Source organism: Fundulus heteroclitus, chromosome 13 (assembly GCF_011125445.2).
Source record: "Fundulus heteroclitus isolate FHET01 chromosome 13, MU-UCD_Fhet_4.1, whole genome shotgun sequence".
NCBI lineage: Eukaryota > Metazoa > Chordata > Actinopteri > Cyprinodontiformes > Fundulidae > Fundulus > Fundulus heteroclitus.
In genome coordinates, this window is record NC_046373.1 from 36,773,499 (window position 1) to 36,801,310 (window position 27,812).

The 27,812-nt window shown below is 42.2% G+C and overlaps 2 protein-coding genes across 3 annotated transcripts in view; one reads left to right on the forward strand and one right to left on the reverse strand.

Moving 5' to 3' along the window:
* The window catches only part of c13h6orf136 (chromosome 13 C6orf136 homolog), a 30,728-nt gene extending 16,972 nt beyond the window's left edge, over positions 1 to 13,756 (reverse strand). Inside the window, exons 1-3 of the mRNA XM_036145648.1 lie at positions 13,635 to 13,756; positions 8,322 to 8,525; positions 4,314 to 4,994 (exon numbers count right to left, since the gene is read on the reverse strand). Of these exons, the coding sequence (XP_036001541.1) occupies positions 4,314 to 4,994; positions 8,322 to 8,420 (780 nt within the window). The 5' untranslated portion in view covers positions 8,421 to 8,525; positions 13,635 to 13,756. The remainder of the gene's footprint in view (positions 1 to 4,313; positions 4,995 to 8,321; positions 8,526 to 13,634) is intronic.
* A 3,000-nt stretch (positions 13,757 to 16,756) lies between these two features.
* abcf1 (ATP-binding cassette, sub-family F (GCN20), member 1) overlaps positions 16,757 to 27,812 on the forward strand; it is a 36,012-nt gene continuing 24,956 nt past the window's right edge. The window contains exons 1-3 of one of the 2 annotated variants that reach the window (XM_012853701.3): positions 16,757 to 16,931; positions 27,105 to 27,151; positions 27,253 to 27,330. In XM_012853701.3, the coding sequence (XP_012709155.2) occupies positions 16,871 to 16,931; positions 27,105 to 27,151; positions 27,253 to 27,330 (186 nt within the window). In that variant the 5' untranslated portion in view covers positions 16,757 to 16,870. The remainder of the gene's footprint in view (positions 16,932 to 27,104; positions 27,152 to 27,252; positions 27,331 to 27,812) is intronic. The other variant, XM_036145650.1, reaches the window with a different exon arrangement.

Genomic DNA, 27,812 nt, shown 5'->3' on the forward strand with positions numbered 1-27,812 from the left:
GATGCTGTGGCCTGACCTTAAAAAGGCAGTTCCTGCTGGAAAACCCTCCAATGTGGCTGAATTCCAACAATTCTGCAGAGATGAGTGGACCAACATTCCTCCACAGGGCTGGAAGAGACTCCCTGCAAGCAATCCCAAACGCTGATTGCAGTAGTTGCTGCTAAGGGCAACACAACCAGTTATTAGGTATAGGGGACAATCACTTGTTTGTGTTTACTTCTCTGTTTAACTTGTGTTGTCTTTGATATTTACATGTTTGATGTTCTGAAACATTCAAGTGTGATAAACATGTAAAAAATAAGAACTCAGGAAGGGGGCAAAACAAATTTCACACCAATGTATGTTGTACCTTCTGCTTGAATGAGCTGAGCCTTTGTTAGCTACAGTCAGTTAACATGACTGGTTTTGCACAAAGCTTTTAATCCATAGTGTAATGGAAACTTCCCAATCATTAAGCAGACTTTCACAGTGAATAAAGTCCTCTGATGACTACCATTGTTGGTCTCATTACAGGTGACGACGAGACAGAGAACAGACAGCGGATAGAGAGCTTTGTAGACTGGTGCCAACAGAACCACCTTAGGTATAAGGCAAGGAAAACAAAGGAGCAGGTGGTGGACCCATCTCATTGAGGCAGGTGAACATCCAGGGAAATCTTGGTATTTATCTGAAGAATAAACTGGACTGGAGTCACAACTCAGATGCTCTTTACAGGACGGGTCAGAGCAGACTCTACCTGCTGAGGGGGTCTTTTTGACTGCATGGGGCTCATCAGCCATCTTCTATGGTGTATGTTGGAGCAGCAGCTTATCTGTAGCTGGGAGAAAGCTGGAGAAGCTCATTAGGAGAGCCAGCTCTGTCCTGGTATACCCCCTGGACCCAGTGCAGGTGGTGGGAGACAGAAGAACTGTAAGAAAAATATTTTCTTTGTCTCAAAGTCTTTGTCTATTCTGGTGGCTCACACTTGAGCACTTACTGATGGAAAATGTCTCCCACCCATGCATGGAGTTGTTGCAGAGCTGGAGAGCTGTCAGTGAGAGACTGCTGCATCCTAGATGCACAAAACAGCAGTGGCGCCGGATTGATTTTTAAGGCGGGGGGCCATGGGGATGTTTCCTCAACTTGCAATCTACTGGTAGGCCCCTTTACTGTAAAGACGCATGTGCTCATTGCTGTCACACATGTAGCCTTTTAATCAATAAAAGAAGTTGAAAAGTGACTCCCCAGAATCTTCCATAATAAGCCTTTTTTCCTTCTCTGGCAAAGCAGTAGCTGCGGTGAACTTTGTTCAGCACTAGGCTGTCTGCAGGAGTTTGTGGATGTGTAGAGCTGATTAAGCTTGTGTTTGGACGTGGTGACCAGGGGAAGCTCTTTGGTCGACGGAGGCTGAAGAAGCGCCGCTCAGCTGTTGCATTTGACATGAGTACCGTCACCGACACGCCAACTGGTACAACAATGATAAACAGGCTGCTTTCTTTGCCGATGTAAATCGGATTTGGCAGCTGTAAAATGTTATCAAATTTAAAAAAAGAAAAAGTTTTTTCTTCTGCTTTGTTGTAATGTTGCTGAACCGTCTTTGCTGAACGCTGACAAAACAGCTGTTTTTGTTTTATAATACAAAATAATGTATTTAATAAAAGAAAACGTGTCCTCGGTTTCTGACTGAGATTGTGTTCAAAAAATAAAATAATAACCTCGACAGGCTGCCACGGGTCCTGGTTAGATTGTTCTTCTATTATTTTAAAGAAGTTCACATGAACATAGAAGCTCATGTGCCTGCATTTTCTCCACATAGCGCCTGCCATCGGTGCACAATGCGCAGCACTGTGGCACATTGCAGCTGCCTTTGGGACCATAATGACAGACTAATGAGTGCAGTTATTTGCAGTCTTTGTCAATAACACACTGTGTTGTTTAAACATAACCTGGCACAGCTTTGTTGAAGCAGACCTGTTAACTGGACGCCGGGTGATATTTGCTGCTTCTTACCTTTTTGCACATGTCTCTAGACAGCAGGAGCACAACATAAACAAGGAGAGAGAGAGATCCGTCACAGCCTCTCGGCACAATCTCATCAGGCTTGGGCAGGTCCGTAAAAAGTATGTGTTTGTGTGTGTGTGTGTGTGTGGGGGGGGGGTTCCTCCCGGCTGCTGCAGGACTCTATAGTCTCTGCTGCTCACAACAGACTCGATAAGCGTTTACGACATGCGACATCTGATCAGGAATCATTTACACCGTCTCTCATGCTCATGTCCATTTGCACAAGCTTCAGCTAACTCTGGGTGTTGCTATACAATCACACATTTTGCATATTTGTTTTGCAATGTTGTGTAAATCGGCTGCTGTTTTTTTTTCTCCGTTTAACTTGAACATTTCAGTTTTACCTGAATATTCCATATTATCAATAATTGTGCAATACTTACTCTGATTATATTTTTAATTGATTTTCTCTGTTGCTGTAGAACTAACTTTAGATTAGGGTTTTTTTTTTTTAATAATTAATAATTCAGTGTGTAACTCTGGCTAAATATTTTCTCACTGCTGAATTTCCTCATTGTGGGACAATAAAGAAATTTCTTAATTACTGCCATGGATATGGCAACATAAAAAAAAAAACATCTACTGCAGTAACTTTTAAGGTACAAGTTTTAGGTATAAGTTGGGTATTTAAACCTGGGCTTTATCATCAGTTTGTCCAGGGTTACCTTAAAATATTGTGACTGACTTGATGTAGATTTTTTTTCCCCTGTCTTCTTTGCCTTAATGTCGGTAGATGATGCAAAAATGCCTCACCTCTGGAAATGCTCTGAGCTTCACCATCACTGCTATACAATGTTTCTGTTTGTTGGAGCTTAGATCTGCCTGGTGTACACCTCCACATTACAGAGCGATCTTACAGTTGCCGCCAGCTTCCTCCTGCCACATGCCGATGTACCCTTGGGCAAGGCATTTAACCCCTAGATGCCTACCGATCTGCCTATGGGTGTTTGAATGTGTGCACAAATGTGAGTTCAACTGGGTGCACAGATGGTAAAGTGGTGAATTGCAGCCAAACTGCATGAGGATTCCTCTCAGACGTTCAATTTCACTTCATATCAGACTTTAGTCATAGATCATCTACATAAGCATTTAAACCACCGTGTTATTCATCCTTATGCTGGTGACACTTAGATATACATGCATATGGGACATTTCAAATAAATAAAAAACGCCCATAAGCCATCACATTCCTCTCTCCAATGATCACCAGGGCGACGTGTACTACAGATTGATAGATCATTGTGATCAAATATTTCCTGGCCAATAATGAGGACTGGCCAATATGCCTCTTTAGACTCCTTCACAGGTGCTGAGAGAGAGCTCCAGCCCCCAGAGCACAAAGGAGGTGCGCTCACCACTCACAGCCAGGCTGCGCTCAGCACCCATCGGCTTCCTAAAATGCTGTTTGCAATTTTTATTTTTTATTTTTTTTGTGGAGGGTCCGTTAATAATCGCGAGGAAACCTATCATTCCTCTCCCTCCCTTCCTTCCTTCTCTGAATGTCGGTTTCACACGGCGTCAGCACATGGATCTGGATTCGCTGCCACTGGGAGGGATTTCAATACCACATAAAATGGACCAGCTAATCAGGATCGATGGGCGGGATTTTCGTAGATGTGACGTATCAGAGAGCGACTGTTGGCAGTGAGGAAGCAAACAGTAACATTGATGCTGCCATTTCATCAGTGTTGTCCAATCTACCGAATATTAATTCTTTAAAAGAACACCAGAGAACGGCTATGAAGGCTTTTGTTAGTGGAAAAGAAGTTTTCACCCTTCTCCCGCCCGGGTTTGGCAAGAGCTTGTAGCACGTCAGTAAAAACGACGGACAAGCGGTTTATCCAATCATATGCAAGAATTTTTATAAGGCCCCTCCTTGTGAAATGCATCTACAATGGAGCAATCCCAGATGGATGTGTGGAGCTCGGCGGAACGAGATCCATCTGGTGAGAGCCAGGTTATGAAACACCAGCAAAGCTGTTGCTTTAATTCTACTAATCAATATACTTAGCAGGTCAGATGGACTCTGGAGGATGATGCATTATTCTCTCTGTGTACACAGATGGACCAAACAGCTGTACTGTGGTGAGAGTCAGGTTAGATGTTTAAAGCACTCAATGCATTAGGACAGCAAGAATTAGGGTCATGACACAGAGCCCGGTCATGGGGAAATCCCAGTGGATCACCTTGTATAGAGGGAAAGGACAAGGTGATCCATGATGGTGGGTTTTCTGGGTGCGTGCTAATTGTGGAACTAAGGTGTGACAGCTTACCTCCAGCCTCAGTCTTTCGTACATCATGGCTAATTTCTCCTCTTCTTCGCCTTCTCCTTCACTCACTTGGCCCTCTGCTCTGCTCAGGCGGCTGCACAGAGAGGTAGGTGGCAGCAACAGCAGTTCAGCAGTCATCCTGTTGAGTCCATTGCTGTGGCAGGATTTCAGTATTCTACCAGTTCCCAGATGCGTGGCAGGACAATGAAAACAATAAAACTGAGAGCCAAACATGAATGGCACAAGACAATCCTCTGTTATAGAGCAGCTTTTGATGCAGCCATTGGGTCGCTTTAGAACATCTGCTCTTTTCATCTGGAGGCTCTCGATGCTAATGTCATCTTCTCTGCTGCCATCCACAGTTGTCAATGGAAAGGAAAACTCAGTGTCACTGCTGTGACTCCCCAGAGTAATCAGATCTTCTGGCTGAATGTGACTGAAGGCAGGGAGCTTCAGTAGCATGTGCATTTTGTTCAACCTCTCCTGTGGCACCAGTACACACAAGCTGTGGGACTCCTCCCAGTCCTCCTCATAGCAATTTTCGCTCTGCTGGCTAGCATGGTGGAGTGGATGGGACAGCAGTGGTCGCCTCATCTTCTGATATCTCAGGCTGTTAGGGGGGGCCAGGGCCCAAGCAGCACTGCTCAGTGGACATGTCTGACAGATCCGTTGCCAGTGAAACGCCTGAAAAGGAGCAATGAGCATTTAACACCATTTATGGAAAGTTTTCTTTACACAAAGCTTAATATGCAGACATATAACATCTAGGGTCTCATTTATAAAGCTTGCATATGCACAAAAAGGGGCCTGAAGTATGCATTTGCCACTTTTCGCGCAAAAAAAAAAAAAATTGATGGGAAAATGTGCGGTCCTCATGGCAACTCAGACCCATGCATATGCTCATTTTGGAGACAGGCAATATCGGCGACGCAGATGGTAAAGTGGTGAATTGCAGCCTAACTGCCCCATGATTCCTCTCAGATCTTCAATTTCAATCCATATCAGACTTTAATTGTAGATCAACTTTATCATAAGCATTCAGAACCGCAGTGTCACACATAATTACGCTGGTGACACAATTATACAAAAGGACCTTTCAGATTCAAATTCCATCCCCCACTCACAACCATTTCACTCAAAGTATTCTTGGGCAAGAAACTTCACCCGAATTGCCTGCTGGCGGTGGTCAGAGGGGCCGGTGGCGCCGCTGTATGGCAGCCTCGCTTCTGTCAGCCTGCCCCAGGGCAGCTGTGGTTACTAACATAGCTCACCACCGTCAGGGTGTGAATGGGTGGGTGAATGACTGATTGTAGTGTAATGCACTTTGGGGTCGTTGGACTAGTTAAAGCGTTGTACAAGTACAAGTCATTTACCATGGATTACAAGATTATTGGGAACTTGTGAGGCGATCACTTTAATTGCTGTATACGGTCAAATGCACTTGTGCGTAAAGCTGCGTGGTCACTGCTGGAGGACCTTGTAGACAGGAGAATTGGGAGGAAACACAGTTTCAGGGATCAAATATTTCCTGGCCAATGATGATGACTGGCCAATATACCTCTTCATCCGAGCATTGAATTTTGGTGTAACCTATAGGGAAAGTGGCTACACCTGCCTCCAGGTGCTGAAAGGCATCTCTCCAACCAGTGCAGCACAGCGCTCACACACCCATGCAGCCATCAACGACCATCGGCTGTCTAAAATGCTTTTTGCAGTGTTTAGTTTTATGTATTCATCGCGTCGACCTGAGCGCAAAGCCTTAGAGGAATTTCAACACAGAGCACGGCTTTCATCTGACGTTGAAAACAGCCAGTTTAATTTTTTTCTTTTAATGTGGGCAACATCTACGCTTTTACCTCTGATTTTCTCATTTAATAAATGCCTCTCTTTAAAAAATGTCTTTGCTTTTTCTCCATAGTTGTCACGTCACCATGACAAAGAGCTGACCCATTTTTAACACACATTAACGTTCATGAGGTGCTTTGCGTCGACCATTTATGGTTGAATGTGGGCGTGCAGAGGGCAGAAGACAAGGAGGAACCAGGTACAGCTGTGATCCATAGAGGAAAAGTGTGTGCTGGTGTGTGCATGCATGGTTTTAGAAATCACAATATTTTTTGGTGTACGCAATTTTATTTTTCTTGGTGTATGTGCACTTTTAGTATAGATTCCACAAAAATGTTTTATAAATGAGACCCCTGACCTTTTGCTGGTCTAAATATTTTTACCCCCAGTCATTAATTAAGCAAATACTCTGCACATTAAAGCTATAGTTGGTAATCTTTTTCAGAAACACTTTTTGTTATACTGGGTAAAATGGATAAATACATAATATATTCAGAAAAAGGAGGTTAAAAATGTTTACTTCTGTGAAAGCTGCAGGCCAGTAAGAACTCTAACCAATCCCTGCCATTTGGTCCGAGTGGCAGGAATTGGTTAGAGTTTTGCTCCTGCCATCACCCCCCTCTGTCTCTCAAGTTCCGTGGGGGATCACCTTCTCTACCGGTTCTCCCATATGCTAGTCATTCTGATACGCTCACCTAACACCAGAGTGCATAGTTGTTCCTTGTTAGTTTCTGTTTGCTGACTGCGCAGGCACACTTGTAGTGTTTATTTATTCAGTTAGCCTAGGGTTAGCCGTTCATTGTAGCTCCGCTGCTCACACCGTATACTTTGAACATGGCTGAGAGTCACAAGAAGCTTGCAAACCATGTACAAGTTGATGAGAAGAAGAGGAAGGCCTCAGTAGAAAGAAATAAGACCAGAGTGGATTTGGGAGATGGGTCTTGCGCATGTGTCGTTATTTAAAAAGGGACTTCGGGAAGCTTCCGGAAAAATCGCCGACTTTAGCTTTAAGGGTTCCTGCTTTTACATAGGACTTAAACATGTCCAAAGTTTTACTCAATTTATTAATATTATCATCCTCGTCATTAGTAGTAGCAGAACTAATAACTAACAATACTAGAGTGGAGTAGATATAGTAAACACAAGTACTAAAGCAGTGTTTCCCGCAGGAATTTGCTTAGGCGAGGCGGTGAGTTGGGGGGGGGGATGGGGGCAAGTTTTGCACGGACCGACTCGCGGAGCGTGGGGGGGGGGGGGGGTCGTATCCATGTGTTTTATTCCCCTGCCATTCACTATATGCACGCGCGACAGCAACAACAAAAAACACGTGTTAACGTCAAATAAGCACGCAAGCATATCGAGTTAGTTTTTTTTTTTGGAATGTTGGTGAGGCGGTAGCGTGAGTTTGGTGAGGCGGCTTTGCAGAGTAGAACAGTCTCTTTGTTTTAAGAACAGATCACCCCCCTCCCAAGCATGGGAGGGACGCAGCCTTTAAAAGATGTATTCAGAATAGGAAAAGTTAGACAGAAATCTTTACATCACCATGAGCCAGGAGGTCAGAGCTTGTACTGAATACAACAAAATGGTAATGCAAACTCTGTCTCCATTGGGAGTTCCTAATGAACTAAATATGCATCTTACAATGTTTACCTCTGATCAATGTTTTATTCATTTACTGCCAAATCTTAAACCAGGGTAAGAATGGGCCTTCAGAGCTAAGCAGGAGAAGGCCGGTACATTAAATTAACACTTACTAACAAGAAATACTGTCACTTTTTAATAACACCAGATTCTAGGCTAGTACTGACTGGAACAATTGGAAGGCATTAACTTGGCCTCATGATCACAGGATATTGTGAAGTCGCAGAAAACTCCCATTAGTATATCGCATGATTTACAGACTCACTGCTGCTGTCTTCAGTTGGTGCTTGTTTGTGGGCCTTTCTGCCTTACGTTTTGTCTTGAGCAAGTGAAATGCATGCTCGATTGGGTTGAGAGATGTTAAACTCATTAGCTTTTTAGGCATAAGATCTGTTTGTGCAGAGGTAATCAGAAAGAGAAGTGGGATAGTTAAGCCAACTGCGAGAGTTGACAACACTGCCTAAGCTCCAAATGATACAGAATATAAAGATAAAGCTATAGTAATTTTACAATGGAACAGATTACCTGACTGAGACTTCGGCTCCATTTTTGAATGGGTTTCCTACTGCTCTGGCTGCAGATACAACCGTTCCAGAAGGCTACACCTCCTCTGCTCAGAGCCATTCAGTCAGGGTCCAAGTTACCCCAGGCACCAGCTGAACATCACCCAAGGTCCACCAGAAAGCCGGACTTCCAAAAACACCGCCAGGTATCCTGGATTTCAAACACCTGAGAGCACAGAAAAGTGTAGGAATTTATCAAAATTAGGTCTACTCCTCAACCAGAAGCGTAAACACTTGATTTCAATATTCTCCATGCAGGCATTCAGACTTTAGCGAGTGGGCCAATCAGAAATGCACTCAATGATGTCATTCCATGACTTAACACTCCATCAGCCCTCACAGTTATCAATAATGGAAAAACAAGTACACCAGAATATAAAGAAGTCCGTTTTACTGCTCATGTTTTTTTTTTTAAGAAGGTTTTATTAGTTGGAAAACTGGCAAATAAAAGTGGCTTATTAATGAACATCCACCTAACTGCTACACCTAAAAGATAAGCCATTGTTTTATTACAGGTTCTGTTGAGTTTCCTCAATGCAGAGCATTAAGCTAAACTAAACTTTAATCTGGGATATTACGGAGGGATAAGAGGAAAGGTTTCAGCAGAAAGATATCAGGAAAAAACTGACCTACTCTGTTCCTTTGGTATTCTATAATGGGGGATGTACACTGATTAGTGCTGGGGACTCTAACCAAGTTCTTTTAAAGCCTGTGCTCCCCAAAGTTTCATAAATTCATTAAGTTCCCAACCAGAGACAATAATACATTAGGTCAAGCTTACTGGAACATCTCAGGAGCTTATACAGCTGCTGCAGCCCCACATTTTGGTTCATCAGATCATCTCTGTGGACCTGATTCCTGTCTACAAGCCACTGATCTGCAGAACCAGACCGGTGACAAAAACCATTTAGGTTTTGACAGAAGAGGCCTGCTCAGCTCTACAGGACTTTTGGAAATACTGACTGGGATGTATTTAAAGAGGGTGCTGACTTAGGAAGCTACACATCATCTGTGCTTTCCTATATCCACTTCTGCATTGATGCTGTCCTCCCCACAAAGACAATCAGAGTGTTTCCTAACCAGAAACCATGACTGGACAGCTCTGCGCCATCCCTGCTGAAGGCCCAGGATGCAGCATTCAGATCTGGAGACACACTGGCCTACAGCAGGGCTACAGGCGAACCTAAAAAAGGCATCCAGAAGGCAATGCATAGATACAAGCAGAGCATCGAGGACCACTTCAGCAGCAACAATCCACACGACATGTGGAGGCATCACAAACATCACAGACATCCGGAACAGCAACCAGCAGCTCAGCAATGACCTAGCTCTCCATGACACCTTAAACAGCTTCTTTGTACGCTTTGACTCTCTAAGCAGCAGGGAACCTGAACATCTTCCCAGCCAGAGGATCATCATCAGCCTCTCGTCCTGCTGCTCCACCAAGAAGGTCAACACCAACAAGGCCGCAGGTCCAGACATGGTGTCAGCCAGGACACTTAAATTGTGTGCTGACCAGCTAGCAGGGGTCTTCCTGGACATCTTCAACCTCTCCCTGCAGCTCTCCACGGTCCCCGCCTGTCTGAAATCATGCATTATCATGCCTGTTCCCAAGAAACCAATCATCACCTGCCTCAATGACTATCGTCCCATCGCTCTGACCCCCGTCATCATGAAGTGCTTTGAGAGGATCCTCCTGAAGTACATCAAGGACACCATCCCTGCTGGCCTGGAAAGCCTGCAGTTTGCCTACAGGGAGAGGAGGGCGCTGTCTTGTTAGCACTTCACTCAGCTCTGACTCATCTGCAGCAGATCAACACCTATGTTAGGATGCTCTCTGTGGACTTCAGCTCAGAATTCAACACCGTGCTCCCAGACACGCTGGCCCTGAAGCTCCACAACATGGGATTATCCACACTTTTCTGCTCCTGGATCAGTGACTTCCTCCCCAACAGACCTCAGGTGGTGAAGATTCGGAAACGCACATCTACTCCACTGATCCTCAACACAGGAACATTGCAGGGCTGTGTCCTCCGTCCTGTTCTCTTCACACTTTTCACCCAGCACTGTTCTGCTGTCCACCCCACAAACACAGTAGTGAAGTTTGTGGATAAGGTCAGCAATCTTCACACAGTGGTGCTCCAGGAACAACCTGATCCTGAACACCAGTAAGACCAAGGAGGTAATAATAGATTACAGGAGGTCCAGGAGAACTCAACAAGCTCCTCTCTACATACAGAGGGAGGAGGTTGGAGCATATGGACAACATTAGGTTTGTGGGCATCATATCTCCTCCGACCTCTGCTGGACTGTGAACACCTCCCACCTGGTGAAGAAGGCTCAACAACGGCTCTTCTTCCTCAGGAAACTGAAAAGGTCTAGACTTCCCTCTAAACTGCTAAAGAACTTCTATAGAGCTACCATAGAGAGTGTTTTATGTATCAGCATAACTGTATGATATGGAAGCTGCACAGTCCAGGAGAGGAAGGAGCTAGCACGGATGGTGAGAACAGTGCAGGGGATTGTGGGATGCCGTCTGCAGGGTCTAGACTAAATTTATGCAGAACGAGTCCAAAGAAGGACTACGCATCTCCACCAGTGACGTGCAGTCAGGGGAGGCAAGTGAGGCCAGGCCTCACTTGCCATCATGGAAAAAAAGAAAATATATAATAATGATAACATAATATAAATTGTGATTCAGTCTGTCATTTGTAATAAGCTTTTTTATCTAATTTTTTATGATATTTTCTTTAAAATCGCAGACTTTTCACTATTTTCCACGTAAATCCTTGGTATCACTTGATAGTGAAGCCGGTGAGGCCGCAGCAAGCTTGGCCTCCCCTGGGATTGCGCTAAGACCATGTTAACTGCGCTGGCTTCCATTCTGTGAATGCATCTTCCTGTCTCTAGATCATAAATCCAGTTGTTCAAACATTTATGAACTGATTTTCCACAATCTAACGTATGTGGATTACGAATGGTGTTTTGCTCATCATACTGTGTGCAGGTAACATGTTTTCGTGCTGCAACAATAATAGTAAAGACAACAACAACAACAACAAAAATAACAATTATAATAATATAAGGGGCAACATTATATTATACATAGATTCAAGGACAAGTCAGTAAACCAGCAGATTAAATTTACTCACAAAAAAAAGAAAATTACCAGCATTTTTTTAAATTCTAAAGATTTGACATAAGATTTTGTCTCATTTTTCCAATGAGATATGACTGGTTTACATTTTAAGTAACGGCATTTGTGTAAATAAAATGTAACTAATAGAATTAGAATATTAATACCAACTTTATCTTCAATTTTTGCAACTATACCAAATAAGGCTACTTTTAGAGTAAAATCAGGTAATTGAATTCCTTTAGATTGGATCCACATCAGAAAATCAGGCCAAAAGCTTTGGACTACAGTGCAGTGAAAGAAAAGGTGTTCCAGACTTTGAGATTCAATATCACAAAAAACACAATTTTCAGTGTCAAACTTACATTTTTCTCTTAGAAATTCATTAGTAGGGTAAAATCTGTTAATAATTTTAAATTGAATTTCTTTCATTTTTTTTTTTAGGTACTGGGTATGATAGGAATTTAGTTCTGATCATCTTTTTTGCTTCTGTATCGAAATCTTTGAGAACATATTCTCTCTTTACGTGGTTGGAAGATGAACAATATGTCAAATAACACCTCAAAAATGTATTGTTACATTGAGTGCTGAAAAAATTAACGTCATCCATAAATAATTGTTTGAGTTTTGGAGAAATATCAGAAAATATTAGATCTTGTCCAACCATAGCCTGAAGAGGTAAAGGGAATGTTTTTAAGGTCTGATTATATTTACTTTTAGTACAATGGATTTGATACTTTTCACAAAACTCCTGATGAAGTAACAGGTTACCTCTATTGTCCATGAAATGAGAAACAGCCCATATTTCTTTTTTATACCATTCGTTCATAAATATAGATTTTCTATTACTTAGAACGTATCTATTGTTCCAAACAGGGGTGTTATGGGGTGTAAAATTATGATTAAAGATTAATTTCCAATAGAGAAGAACCTGTTTATGAAAATCAGATAATTTAAGTGGTAATTTGTTTATCTCAAAATCACATTGTAAAAGAAATTGGATTCCACCTATTTTTTTGAACACTAAATTGGTTATATATGACCAAATTGAAAGATTAGTATTAGGCGCCTGCCATAGCATTTGCAATGAGGAGGCAGGCGCCTGGCAGTGAGCTCCACTGAGACTGAGAGACTTTTAAATCTGAAGAAGATAAAGAGGACCGTAAAATGACCGATATGTTTGTGCAGAAAGAGCGCTGCATGGACTTCATTTCTAAGTAGAGGTAAGACAGTGATAATTATTCATGTTTTGTTTTTGTAATGAAATGTGCGTAATGTAGGTTATAGTTTTTAAATGTGTTACAAATGCAGAAATCCATCATAACTCATAAACTGTCTATACCAATCAAATGACAAATGATTTTGTATTATTTTTTCCATGTCTCTTGGTGGTTTCCAGTCTCCTTCAGCACTTTGCAATGAGTCTACTCTGTAGAGTGGATATATCTGTAAATCTGACTCTGATGACGTCAGTGCCTCACCAGCTATGAACCCTACCGCACGTCACTGATCTCCACTGATCCCACCCACCCAGGTAATGTCCCTCTCCCATCAGGTAAACGCTTCAGAAGCCCCAAAAAGCCAAAACAAATAAACTTAGAAACAGCTTCTTCCCAAGAGCTGTGAGGGAAATCGGCCCCTGATGGGAGACTGCAGTCCAATACTTTTAAATCCCCCCCACTGTTACTAGCCCACCATAAGTTACACCTTACTACCTCATTAGCTGTTACTGTGACTCATGAACGCTAACATGTGTGTAACCCTTGTTCATCGCCTGGTTGTGCCTCGTTATGTGTAATGTGAACCGGAGTGGCCAAAGACAAATTTCGCAGCGGTGACACATAAATATTCTTGAAGTCCTAATGCAGGAGAACAGCATGCTGTTGCAGTATGATGACTGTTTGGGCTATAGACAAATCAATAGGGCTTGAGATTAAAGTAGGAAGCTGCTGTGTTTTCTCTAGTCGTGCATATCTGGTTGGTTATTTTGGGACACACGGAAACACCATAAGCATCCAGCCCAGCCCAGCAGAGCGGGAGAGGAGAGGAGAGGAGAGGAGAGGGGCGGTCAGGGACGGAGCCCCGGCGGCAGTTAGCTTGGTGCTAAGCTAAGGAAGCAGTTGAGTCTGGTTTACTGACCTCCTGCTCTGCTCCCTTCCACCAACGGAAGCTGCTCACATTCGTCTGGAGGATTTTGCTCCTACCCCAGGAACACCGCAGAATCAGGAGGGCAGAGGCAGCGAGAAGCTCGCTGGCTTTAACTTTAGCGAATGTCACTTTCCTGAGGGCGTCCTTGCACAACACAACAGAACGGCGGTGCTTTCGCTGATGTAGGAAATTTGTAACTTCTTCTTCTTTTGGTTTTTATGGCGGTTGGCAACTAACTTTAATGGTGCATTACCGCCACCAACTGGACTGGAGTGTGGTACTGGAGTCTAACCTTTCCTAATAGGTTGCAAACAAATAAAACAAACTAAACTAAACTAAACAAAACAAACAAAAAGATCATACTAAATTATTTTAATTAGCCCTGTATTCCTCAGGAAGCCAATTACATAGTTTAAACTCATTTCCCCTGTGGTTCTTTGCAGAATTTTTTCTAGGTTTAGCCTCATCTGTTCTCCTTGTAATTGTAAGACTAGTCTAGGACTTCTCCCATCTCCACTTGGATAGCTGTTACTGGCGTGGTTTTGACAGCACCACAGCATTAACCTGACTCGTGCCAAACGTATGTCATGCGTCTGGCTTGAGTCAGGTTACCACAGCATACCCTTAACGCCTGATTTTGGATCACACCCAATTTATTCAGCCATGTTTTGGCTGCAGAGCTTCTTCTTGTTCTTCTTTTTTTATAGCGGTTGGCAAGCAACTTAATGATGTGCATCATAGACATAATATATGTCTATGTGCATTACCGCCACCTACTAGAGTGGAGTGTGAATTTGCAACTTCTTCTTCTTCTTCTTGTGGATTTTATTAGTGGTTAGCAAACAACTTGTGCATTACTGCTATCATCTGCTATGGAGTGTGGGCACTGAGCTATATAATATAGCTCAGTGAGTGTGGGACTATTTATTCTGCTCTCTGGTTTCTGTAGAGTGAAGCTCAGTGCTGCCACCAACTGGAGACTAAATCTAGTGCAAATGTCAAAACACCTCGGGTCCGTTCTTCGTACGTCGCTAACTCAGTTAGCTGGAACAATAGATACGTTCTAAGTAATAGAAAATCCATATTTATGAACGAATGGTATAAAAAAGAAATATGGGCTGTTTCTCATTTCATGGACAATAGAGGTAACCTGTTACTTCATCAGGAGTTTTGTGAAAAGTATCAAATCCATTGTACTAAAAGTAAATATAATCAGACCTTAAAAACATTCCCTTTACCTCTTCAGGCTATGGTTGGACAAGATCTAATATTTTCTGATATTTCTCCAAAACTCAAACAATTTTTTATGGATGACGTTAATTTTTTCAGCATCAATGTAACAATACATTTTTGAGGTGTTATTTGACATATTGTTCATCTTCCAACCACGTAAAGAGAGAATATGTTCTCAAAGATTTCGATACAGAAGCAAAAAAGATGATCAGAACTAAATTCCTATCATACCCAGTACCTAAAAAAAAAATGAAAGAAATTCAATTTAAAATTATTAACAGATTTTACCCTACTAATGAATTTCTAAGAGAAAAATGTAAGTTTGACACTGAAAATTGTGTTTTTTGTGAGACTGAATCTGAAAGTCTGGAACACCTTTTCTTTCACTGCACTGTAGTCCAAAGCTGAAACAGGTGTGCTGAAATCATCTTGGATGTCTCATTTTGATTTTGGATGTTTTTAACTGCGTTGCACAGGTTCTTGATCAGGGGTCCATTCTTCGTACGTTGCTTAAAATATCTGAGATCAAATGACACATCCAAGATGATTTCATCCGGCTAATCATGATCCGGCTAATTGGTTTCTTCAAACACACCTGTTGTTTATGATTAGTATGGCTGGATTGAGTTATCTGAGACAACTGCGCGTTCATGCGTTTGTTTAAAAGGGGAAATGTATCGATAGTAGAAACAATGATCAGCAGCGCTGCTATTGGCACAGACATGAATACGTAGACGCCGCGTCGTCGGGTGAGAGGCGTGCCGACAGAGCGGCCATCTTAGGTCAGACCAAGCTGCGCTCAGAGAGAATACACGTCAATTCAAGAAAATGTACTTTATGTTTTCAGACACTCTGAATCCGATGAATTCTCACCCGATTTCCAGATAAATCAACTGACTGAAAACGTCACCCTTTAGGGGCTACATGGGACCCATTGATTGAATTAAATGATTGTCTAACTTAATAAATAATTTAGATTTTGTGTTGAAAGTAAGCAAACGTCCAGAGCTCCGTCCCAGGAAGCCCGACTTTTACTCCGCTTATGGGTGCGCAAATAAAAGGACACTATGAACTACTTCCCTATCTCCTCCACTTATACAGCCGTAATCTAATCCTGTTTACGTGAAATAAGCCTGCTCGCGAGCAGGTTTAAACTTGCGCACATGTTGCTATGGCAGCAAGTCCGAGATGACTTTCCAAGAACCAAACGATCCAAGATCATGCATAATCGTCAACAATCAAATCCAGCTAACTGAGTTAGCGACGTACGAAGAACGGGCCCCTGGTTAGGAATTGGAAGCATTGTACAGTCCAGAGTCAAATTCCTTGTATGTATACACATACCTGGCAAATAAAGCTGATTCTGATTCATTATTCCACAGTATTTTTGATATATTGATAAACTTAACTATAAATTTAGCTTTTTTCATTTATTAATCTTGTGTGTAAATCTAGTGTCTTCCGTCTACGGCCACTGTCTGTCACACCCGAATTTACCCATAGGGCGGGGGGGATAAAGATATTCTATTCTATTCTAACTTTAATCAAACACATACGACTTTATGTCCTCAATGGCTTTCATAAGCTACAAAATGAATAAAATGTTTTTTTTTTGTTTTATTAAATGTAAGTTTTAAAAAAGGTCTTTAATGTAGAATAGGGCGAAGATTGGGGGAGAGGGGCTCTATAGAAGGTGCCCAGGATGGCTGACATGAAAGAATAGCCAGTGGACACGACAATTATTTCTAATCATCATATTACAGCAACAGGTCCGTCTCAATCGGACGGTGGGTGTCTTCCCTTTCCAACATGGCGCCCACGTTGACGCGTCGCTACGATTTGAAGCACACGTATTTCCGCCCGAATGTACGTTTGGCGACCAAATATTGCATCATTGCGTTGTTAGGCCGCAATACACGTGAGACTAGCGAAGCCCGTTTGCTAGAAATTAAAACAACGGGATTTTCCGATATCTTCACAGTTAAATTAACAAAATGCCTAAAAAGGCGAAGGAAGAAACGGAATGGGTGGACACTGATGTCGCTCCAGGAGCAGGTGAGAAACCGGACAGTGCGATAAGTTGGCTGAAGGCTATATAGCATTCAAGCTAGCAAGAGGAGAGTAAAGAAAAGTCAGTCGATTTCATTCTGGAGTCATTGGTAGTAGGAGCTTTTCATTAACATTAACATAAATCTGGTCTCTGATTTTAAAACGTTTAAGAGTTTTTCTTTTATCTGTCAGGTAAAGTTCAGGTTAATAAAAAAGTTAAGTGGATCTTCTGGATATGTTCTTTGTTCACATGTTTAATCTCTTCTCCAGGAGACCTCTCCATTCAGTAGAGCTGTAGATCAACAACTTTTAGTATGACAATTTAAACTGGTTGTTCACATGCAAAAGAGGACCATCAGCCCACCAACCCAGCTGTGCGCTTTTTGTTCCCAGGGAGCTGAGTCATGCTCATAATTCCAGCACTGTAGGAGGGGAACAATAGGGGGTTTTCAGGTGACGTCACGCTCACGTGACTACTCAGCGCGTCCGCCATATTGGGTGGCAGTCGTTTGGCACCGTTGACCTGCGTTGTATGACGCCTTAGGCAGTATTGGAAGTGAACAATGGGGAAAACGTGTTTAATGGTTGGTTGCACGGCCCGTGGAGGTGGAGATCAACGATCTTTCTATCGCCTACCAGCCGTAATAGTGAATCAGTGTGAAAAAACAAAACAGCTCTCTGAACAACACCGTCACCTATGGCTGACACGGATATCCAGGTCTGATTTGGACGGTGTTAAGCTGGAATACGCCAGAGTCTGCGGTGCTCACTTTGTCACAGGTAATTAACTGTTAAGTATTTAAAACATATAAGAAGAATATATTAATAATAGGGCTTGGGCGTTATGACTTATTACTTTCCGCGGCTGCCATGTTGACTGCCTCCGCCGCCTCTACTGCCTATTACTACCGCATACTGTACTCCCTCTCTCAGCCGTGTTTTAATTTGATTAATTTCACCTTAACTTGATTTCAACCATGGTAAACCATTGCTGTGTTGTGGGCTGTAACAGCGCAACACATGATCGCCATGGGAAAAACATAGAAACAGATTAATTTTCCACCGCTTTCCTGCCTGGAGGCGCAACCACGGAGAACAACTGTTAGCTGATAACAAAGAGTCGTCGGCTCGCTTGGATCGCGGCTGTAAGACGACCGAACATAACTTTCCACAGTATCCCGATGTCAATGAGAGTGTGTTCTAAACGTTTGAAACACATAGCAGCTAGTTAAAAGTACATTACATGCGTGAGTGGTTGTTAGCGCTAACGGTTAGCATGTGCCAGAGCCCGTCTGAGCACAGCTTACCTTTGAACGAGTTACTGTGTTCCCACTGTTTGCTGGCTTTATGATCTGCAGCTCCTACCGGCGCCAATACGGTAAATACAACTTAATTTTGCGCTGGTCATTGTTCTGCTTAAATAATTAAAGCCGCGAGCGGCGTCGATCGGCCCTGCAGCCAAGCGCCTTCGCACACCGCCGGCCGCCAGCCACCGCAGAAGCATGCGACGCATTTGCGTCGGATTGTTTACATTTTTACCATCTTATTAAAACTCACCCGTCCACGTATGATGGCGATTTCCTTGACGTACATAACTTCGACATCTCGTACCCAACCAGATGTGAACTGGTTGTGAGCCTCTAGACCCTTGTAAGCTCTCATTTCCTCAAGAGTGTGCAGAGGGTTTTCACTGAACACCAGGTAACGCACTATGTCGCCGTGCTCTACATTTGGCCAATCATCTGGATTACGGCTAAACAAGGCACCGTGGAGGGCATAGGGGTCCATATGGTCGATCACGGAACATTTCCTCAGATATACGTCCTTATCTGGTCGCTCTAGCGTGCTGGCGTACTTATCCATTCGCGATACGATAATACGTGTACGACAACTAGAGATAAGGAAGTGTGCCACCCAATATGGCGGACCGGAAGTTGGCCAGTGACGTCAGTGAAAACCCCCTTTTGGAGCCTGGCTTCCAACCCCTGTTCAGTGACAACTGGTTTCTCTTGACAAAAATGGCTTCCGTTACTCCCCCCTCTAACCAATGTTCCTCTGTAGCCACGTTGAGAACAGTGCCAGCTGTAGGATCCTGGCCTGATGAATTGGCTCTTCTGTCCTGGGCCATCCTGTTGGTCAGTGGCTGCTTTGTTTCCCTGATGTAGAACTGGTCACAGTCCTCCTAAGACTTAACAACATACACAGCATTGCTGTGCTTGAGCCGCGCTACCAGATCTCTGGGGAGAACCATCTTTGTCCTAAGGGGCTTAGGGCTGGCGACTGGCCAGTCTAAACCTTTCACCATGGTCCCAGGTGAAGTCCTCTGTTTGTTTTTGGTCATTATTTTGCTGCATAATGCAGGTTCTTGGTTTAGTTCAGTTGGCACAGTTGATGCTGACTTCGCTGTGTTTCACTGATGAGTTTGTGCGATTGGGAACACAAGAAGATCCTTTCTTTCTCCCAACATCAATTTTTCCATCATTTTGTTAAAGGTTCGTCTAAGTCTCATAGAAACTGGAACATTTGCCATGTTCCAGTCTGGATCTGCTATTCTTGCTAAGAAGTGGTTGCTTGCGTCTTCTGATGTACTCCCTCTACCTTAGTCCATAAAGTCTTCTGTGAACCATTCATTCTTCAAACTCTCACAATGTTTCAGCGATCGCCTGCTGTTGTCTTCCTTGGTTCTTGTGGTTTTCTTTCTTCTTCTGAACTTTCTAAATAGTTGTTCTGGTTACGGCCAACGTTCATCATGGATTAATAATGGGTCTGTTTTTTTTTTTTCCTTTCTGCTTCTTTATTTCTCGTTTTTTACTTGTTTGCCTTACACTGGTCCCTCCTCTGACTATAAGTACAGTGAAAAGACAAAGTAAAACTGAGAGTAGACCCTTAGTGCCTTGCAAAAGTATTCACCCAACTGGACCAAAGGTTCTCCTTTCAGCAGGACCTGACCTGAAGCATACTGCTAAATCAGCACTCAAGTGGTTTAATAGGAAACATTGAAATATATTGGAAGGGTCTAGTCAAAGTTAAGACCTCAATCCGACCTAGAATGTGTGGTTAGACTTAAAGATCTCTGTCCACCAGTAAAACCATCCACCATAGAGGAGCTGGAGCAGTTTAGCCTGGAGGAATAGGCAGAAATCCCAAAAAGTGCTGGATCTGCTGCTAAAGGCAGCTCTAGAGGGTACTTACCTTTGGGGGCTGAAGAGTTATACACGACACGGTGATGTTTTCTGTTTTCTCCTGTTTGCTGTTTTCTGTGCATTATTGCATTATTCATCAACTTTGAGAACACAAGTTTATTGAACATAAACAATGGCTGTTAAACAACATTTTCGTTAGAATTTGAAAAATGTTTGAAAAAAAAAATAGACAAAGTGAAACTTGCAAATACTACTGAATAATAAAAGAGGAATATAAAGTGCAAAAATGTACCAAATAAAAGTGAATAGAAAATTATAAACCAGCTATGTGGTGTTGAACTTCCACAACCCACTCCAATTATTATTTTACAGTTATTTTATAGTTAAATAATCAAGTCCAGCCTTTTAACTAGACCACACAGTTGTCCAGTCTCAATATGTCCCATAAACATTTTTGCAACTATCAAACCATTTTGAGGTACGTAAATTTAACTTAGCTGCCATAAAAGAAATCTAACAAGACACTGAAAATAATCTTTTTCAAATGAATAAATAAAAACTAGCTGGCCTCAGTCCTATGATCTTACCAAAGCTCAACACAATATGGCTACTGTAACCTCTTAAAGGATTTTAGGCAGAAGCACTAGCCTGTTTACATCCTCTGGCTTCAGAGATGCATGCAGGCGGTGACAACATCTCCACCTGTGCTGAAGAGAAGACCCTTTCTGATGCTGCACTTGTGGCTGGGATTCAAAGATATTTCTTTGCTAGGATGGAGAATTGTGGGAAGACCTTCTGTGATTGCTTGCACCTCTCCAATGGGTCCAGAGTCCCTGCCTGGAGATAGGCTTAAAGCTCAGGACCTCTGGCCTTGTCCAGTTGCAAAGCATGTCCTTCACCTGGAACTGTGGTGTCAGGGACCTTGAAGAAACTGCTTAGGCCTTTCTTTCTCTTCGTCTGGTTTGATTCATCAGCAGCAACCTCAGTGTCACCAGAAGGAATGTCTGCCAGTACTGTTTCCTTTAAGGGGACAAAACAGAGAGGGGAACCTGTTTTATCGGTCTCCTGTTTTTGGTTTAATGTTTAAACCTAAAATGACATTGACATTTTACTATATAATAATCTCTTCAGTTGTATACTGTCAAATGTATTTGTTGAATTGTGTATTTTCATTGACATGAATCTGATTTTTAACATTTGTATATTTACCACGATGGTCTTCCTTTCTGTTGTCAGTCTGGCTTTAATTGACTCTCGGTTGGCCTCACTCACATATCTCACTTTAAACTTTGGGTCCAGGGCAGTGGCCATGTCTCTTTTGTTGGTGGGTCGCCATATTTTTCATTCAGGTACTCCAGTATCTTTTTCTTCACGCATTTTGAGAGGTCTGTGTCATCCTCTTGCTCTGTCAAGATTGAGTTGTAAAAGAGGCGTAGTGTTGGTTTTACAAAAGATACACTCACATATTTCTTTCCTGAAAGTGCGTCAGTGACTTCAGATAGTCTTGTTGATGGCCTTGAGGATGTCAATGTCCTGCCAAGAGGGGATAAGGTGCCTACTTCCTCGGTCTTGGGAGAGGACCTGGGCGATCGCCTTCTGTTGCTCGAGAACTCTCGAATCTGTTGCCTGCCTAGATCCCCATTCAATTCAAATTTATTTAAATTGCGCCAATTCATGAAACATGTCATCTCAAGGCACTTTACAAAGTCAAGTTCAATCATATTATACAGATTGGGTCAGATTATACAGATTGGGTCAGATTATACAGATTGGTCAAAAATGTCCTTTATAAGGAAACCAGTTGATTGCATCAAAGTCCCGACAAGCAGCATTCACTCCTGGGGAACCGTAGAGCCGCAGGAAGAGTCGTCTGCATTGTACATGGCTTTGCTGCAATCCCTCATACTGAGCAAGCATGAAGCGACAGTGGAAAGGAAAACCACCCATTAGCAGGAAGGAAAAACCTCCGGCAGAACCGGGCTCAGTATGAACGGTCATCTGCCTCGACCGACTGGGGTTACAGAAGACAGAGCAGAGACACAACAAGAGAGACAAAAAAGCACAGAAGCACACATTGATCCAGTAATCTGTTCTACATTAGATGGTAGTAGCGGGTGAGCCGTCTTCTCTGGATGATGTCACAGTTAACAGAACGTCAGACCAGGTGTACCTTCTATGAAGAAAAAAGAGAGAGAACAAAAGGTTAAAGCAGAAATGACAACACATAATGCAAAACTGGAGAACAGTAGAACTCTATAGAGTGAGAAAAATAGATCCTGATGTCCTCCAGCAGCCTAAGCCTATAGCAGCATAACTATAGAGGTAGCTCAGGGTAACATGAGCCACTCTGACTAGAAGCTTTGTCAAAAAGGAAAGTTTTAAGATTAGTCTTAAAAGTAGACGGGGTGTCTGCCTCACGGACCAAAACTGGGAGTTGGTTCCACTGGAGAGGAGCCTGATAGCTAAAGGATCTGCCTCCCATTCTACTTTTAGAGACTCTAGGAACCACCAGCAGACCTGCAGTCTGAGAGCGAAGTGCTCTGTTAGGAACATACGGGGTAATCAGAGCTCTGATATATGATGGAGCTTGATTATTAAGGGCTTTATACGTTAGAAGAAGAATTTTAAATTCTATCTGGTTGGACGTTCAGTTTTCAAAGATTGTTCAGGCAGCTTCAGGGTCTTCTGTGCCTTTTTCAGCTCCTTCTTTTTTTCTCCATCTATAGGAAAAGGTGCTGACCACTTTTTTGCAGACCCTCATCACATGAAAGATCATGTGATCTTTCATGACCCTCTCTATTATAAAAAAAACATTTATTTACAGGATGATTATTATTTAGTTGTGTATGACAGAATAAGTGACAGTGTAACTCAAATTAAATGTTTTTGTATGAAGTTTATAATTCATGGTTATACTGTGGTATATGGGTGTGGGAGTGTGTTGGAACTGCAGTGTTTCCCCTACCATTCTACCAGGAGGGCGCCCCGCCCCCACAACAAAACTGCCTGCTGTGGAAAATGTTGGAATATGTCAATAAGTGCGCTCAACTATGAAGTTTAAAATGTCCGCGGAAGAATTTGCCTTGGTAGATGTTTCTGCGTTTCGTAAACGGGCTAAATTTCTGAAGATGGTTGCACTAAAAAGTCCCGCGGAGAAATGCGTTCTTTGTCAGTTTTTTTCTATTGTTACAACTGAAAAAGGACACATTTGTTTATTCCACATGGTTCCCTGGTTACTTCAATAGACTGAGAATGTTTGCCTGATACAAATATGAAGATGATCTGTTTAAACTCGATTATTATACGCTTTAACGCTCAATGCAGCACGTTCTCATCAAGTAAACGGCTTTATGGTCATTTTCAGATGTCCTACAAAAATACCATTTGCTTTGATTGTCGCAAATCACCAAAAATCTGTCTGTTGGAAATAAAAATCCACCTTCCTGAGTCTATCCCTGAAAACAGATGGGTCCTTTATTCTATTCTTTAATATTTTTTTGCTAGTTAGACCCCATGAATGGATCAGAAGCAGATCCAAAATTTAATAAAATTAGAATTGAATGAAGTTACACTCAAAAATAGTATAAACTCTGGCAGATCTAGATTTTAAACAGCTTTTCATTCAAGAAGTAGGAAGGGAGAACGGCAGGTAGCCTTCTGAGTATAACCATGTATAATTTACATGATAGAGATAGAAACATAAAAACAGAAACAGATGGATAAATAAGAGAGAAAGAAGATGGTTGCTCATATAAAGCTGTATACTGTGGTATTAATGGAAAGCTAAGTGTAGCGGTTCTACACCAAATTTAGCTGGTGGGCCAAGGCGGGGCCAGTGTTTTTTTTCATGTGGGTACAGAACAAAAAATTGGCAAAATATATATTATTTGATATATTAAGTGAACCAAAGAGCAAATTGTGGCTGTTGAACTGCAGGTTGCAGACTTCTGATCCTATCTCAATACGGCTGGAGCTAAACGTGAAACAGCGTAATTGTTTTTATTGTTAAAGGTATACTATGCAACCAGGGTTGATTTTCCAGAGAGGCTCCCCCAGAGGGCGAAAGTAAAAGTGCACTGTCATAAAGTTGCTCAGCTGTTCTGGTTTCTCCGTCAAGCCAGGCGCGGTTGTTTTGAGCTTAGCAGACAGGCGAACGCAACGAAAAGTGGAAAAAACGGCAGTACAAACAATGACTAACACAGTGAAGGTATGAACATCAGGGTTTCCCGCAGCGCTATCTTGGCGCCGTGGCCGCCTCGCCGCGGCCGCGTCTCGCCAACATTCAAAAAAAAAAAAAATAATAATAATAAAACTCGATATGCTTGCATGTTTATTTGAGGTTAACACGCGGTTCTTTGTTGCTTTCGCGCGTGCATATAGTGAATGGCGGGGCAAAAACACATGGAGTTCTCGCCGTAAAGCAAGGCCGACTCTCGCGGTCTTGCACGAGACTTCTGAGCCTGTGTGTGCGGGCCGAGGGCTCCTGCAATGGCGTACCGCGCACGTGACGTCACCGACTCAAGAGCAACGCCCCTTTTGCCGCTTAGGTAGGGCATACAGGTAGAGAAAGCACGGATAACCCAGCTATTACACGCACAACAGAACCAGCGATATGACCGACTTTGCAGCCATTAAACTTTCCCAAGACGATGTCCCAGGCGCACGGATTACTGGTCGCACTGTCGAAGAACACACCAACCTTCAGCTCAAACGATGGCTTGAGGTTCGAGGGTTTAAAAAAACGGAAAACGGGCCGACTTGATCGAACGGTAAGCTTTGTTTTGTTTTTTTTCCTTCGCGGCGGTCATGGCGTCATCGGCCGTTTTTTTGTTTGTAATCACCGTCCAGGAATCGGTGTTTAATTTTTGTCTTATTTGAAATGTTTTTGAGTAAGCTATCCTGGTAGCAGGGTATCATGTTAGCGCCTGCTACCATGATAGCCTACATGCTATCATAGTAGCAGGCGCTACTTTATTAACATGTCGGCCACCAAAATACTCTTACCTTGACTTGATGTCGCTGGAATTGGGTCAGGATGTTCTTCGGTTGGGCCCTTTCCTCCAACAAAATGCTTGCTACATATGTAGGTGAATTTGGTAACTTTTTCCGGGTTGAACTGTTGTGTAGGCCGACCGCACCGGTCCCAGCGCACACATTTCTCCTTGGCAGTCTTGAAGAAAACATCCTTCATATGCGGCCGATCAGCGTACCTCGAGTCGCTGTTGCACGTTCCATAGCAACAATGTTTAAAAACCATGGTCTTAGATTTGGAAAAAGCAGTCGTTTACCGAGTAAAACCAAGGGTAACGCACGTCTCTTTTACAGCGACACAGCGGCGGACTATGCAAGCTTGCCCTACTGCGTACCACGTGATGTGATGTCATCGTGACGTTACGTTTCTAAAAATAGCTCGCTCGCGGTACGCCATTGCAAGTACGGTATTTCCCCCACAGACCACCAGGGTGGCCGAGAAAACCTTTGTTCGACCTGAAATGACTCATTTAATCATCCAAAACGGTATGGAACATATTAATTAACTGAAAAATGTTGCATAGTGTGCCTTTAAAGTAAAACTGTAATGGTAAAAACATAATTGGTCCAAGTGACCAACCAGTTATATCTTTATCAGCATATGTCATTGTAAGAAATGTGTTTAATATCATATCTGTAGTACAGAGGCCATAATGGTCAGGACCTTTTCTACAGGGACATTGGCCCCTGTCTACAACATACTTTTTATTCAGTGGTGTTTTAGCCTTTTGTAAATACATAAAGTTTTATAATGTCTTTATTGCTACATTTGTATAAAATATTTATTTTATACAAATACTTTTATGTATTTTGTTTACGAAATGTTTAAAAAAATAAACCAGTCAGTGATCATTATTTGTTTATTACCCTTTTGTTTGATTAAAAAATAAGTATTGATAATGGTACTGATAAAATATCGGATTGATAAGCAGTATTGTTAAGAGTAGTAGTATCAATTAATCCTTAATGATACCCAGGGGTGCCTGCAACTGTACGCACTGTGCGTAGCTTTGGATTTGCGTTTATTTTTTTCCATTTAAATTTTTGACTTATTGTTGTTTTTTTACCCCCTTTTATTATGATCAATATTTAAATTATAAAATGAATGATATTTTTTGTCCAACCACTCAGTAGGTACATATGTGTACGTCTGTGCGGTTGGGCGCATGCAGGTACATCTTAAATTGAAATTGAATTGGTTAGATGACTTTTATTTTTACCACAAGCTAAATGTGACTTTCCTGTGAAGCCAACTGAAATAAAAAAGCAGACTTTAAATAGTTAAATCTTGCTGAAACCTTTGCTAAAAACAATCAAAAAGAAGCAAATGTTATCGCCACCTCACAGCTACCGACATCAGTCATTTTGGGCGATGTCATTTTTTTGAGCCAACAGCAATAGTGATTTGAAATTCATTGCAATACACTCATTAAACCTGAGGAGGGCGCCACACAGACTGTTTTAGACAAAAGCAGGATTTCAACAAATGTGCAGTAAATTGACAAAATAATGACTGGGACATGTAGAGGCAACTATTAAACAACCATGTATACAGTTTATTACACCATTTAGGATTATTATCTGCAGGTTTTATATTGCTTTATTCAGTGTTTTTAACGATGTTGTGTAGATTGATTTCCTGTCGTATGTTGCTGCTTTCCTCTTGATACCAAACTGAAGGTCATTGTGTGGATCACGACATCAAAGTTTCTTGAATCCTTGAATTGAATTGGGTTCCACAGAACTTCACGTGAATTTGACCTGCTGGAGTGTTTGACGTTAAAAAGAACTGTTATCCTCTAGTCTACAATTTGTCTACGTCAAATTTGCATTGACTTACACGTGTAAAAAGGTACTTAGGTTTTTGTTTCTCTAATGGAGCAGGCAGATGCTCTATGCCAGATTAGCAGGCCTCCTGACACGTGTCACCTTCTGGTGACTAAAAGTGGATTCTCTGCTGTCTTTGCTTTTTAAGAGTCTAACTTTATACCAAATCTTCCCACAGAGAAAACAGTCAAAAAGGGAAAGAAAGACAAAAAGGGCAAAAAGAGTGTGAGTAAATCTTTATTAGCTTTTCAAAAGTTTGATAGTTGTTCTTTTCCTTTAAAAGCTTAATTTTTGACATTGACTGTATTGTGGCAATGTTTTTCCAGTTTTTTGAAGAACTTTCAACTAACAGCAAACCTGAGCAGGTTGAAGAGGCTGCAGGAAAAGACAGTAAAACCAAACAGGTAGGTAACTGTAGCTGTTGTGGGAGGGTATGTTTTCCATTTTCTTGTGATGAGGGGGAAAAGGCTTTGGTTTTATTGAGCTCCCTTGATGAGGATGCAAAGGTCAGGGCTTCTTGGGTTTTATCATTATTAGCACACCTCAATCCACTCTGGCTCAACAACTACCCAGGAGCCTCAGTGATCATTTGGGATCTCTAAGTGGTTTTCCTATGCATTCCATTTATTGCATTTCTAACATATATAAATATATCTAACACCTGTCAACCCTACAGCTGGGCTCACCGACATGGGCCAAACTTGGCACACCTGTCTATGCTGCATTCACTTGCATTGGGACAGCTGTTATTTACTTATTTAATCACTGGTTCAGACAGCATACGTTACACACCATGTGATTAAATGTGGTAACCTTTAAAACACTTTTTTCCCGTAATTAATCAGCCAAAAGTTACAAGTTAAACTTAAAGGTATACTATGCAACC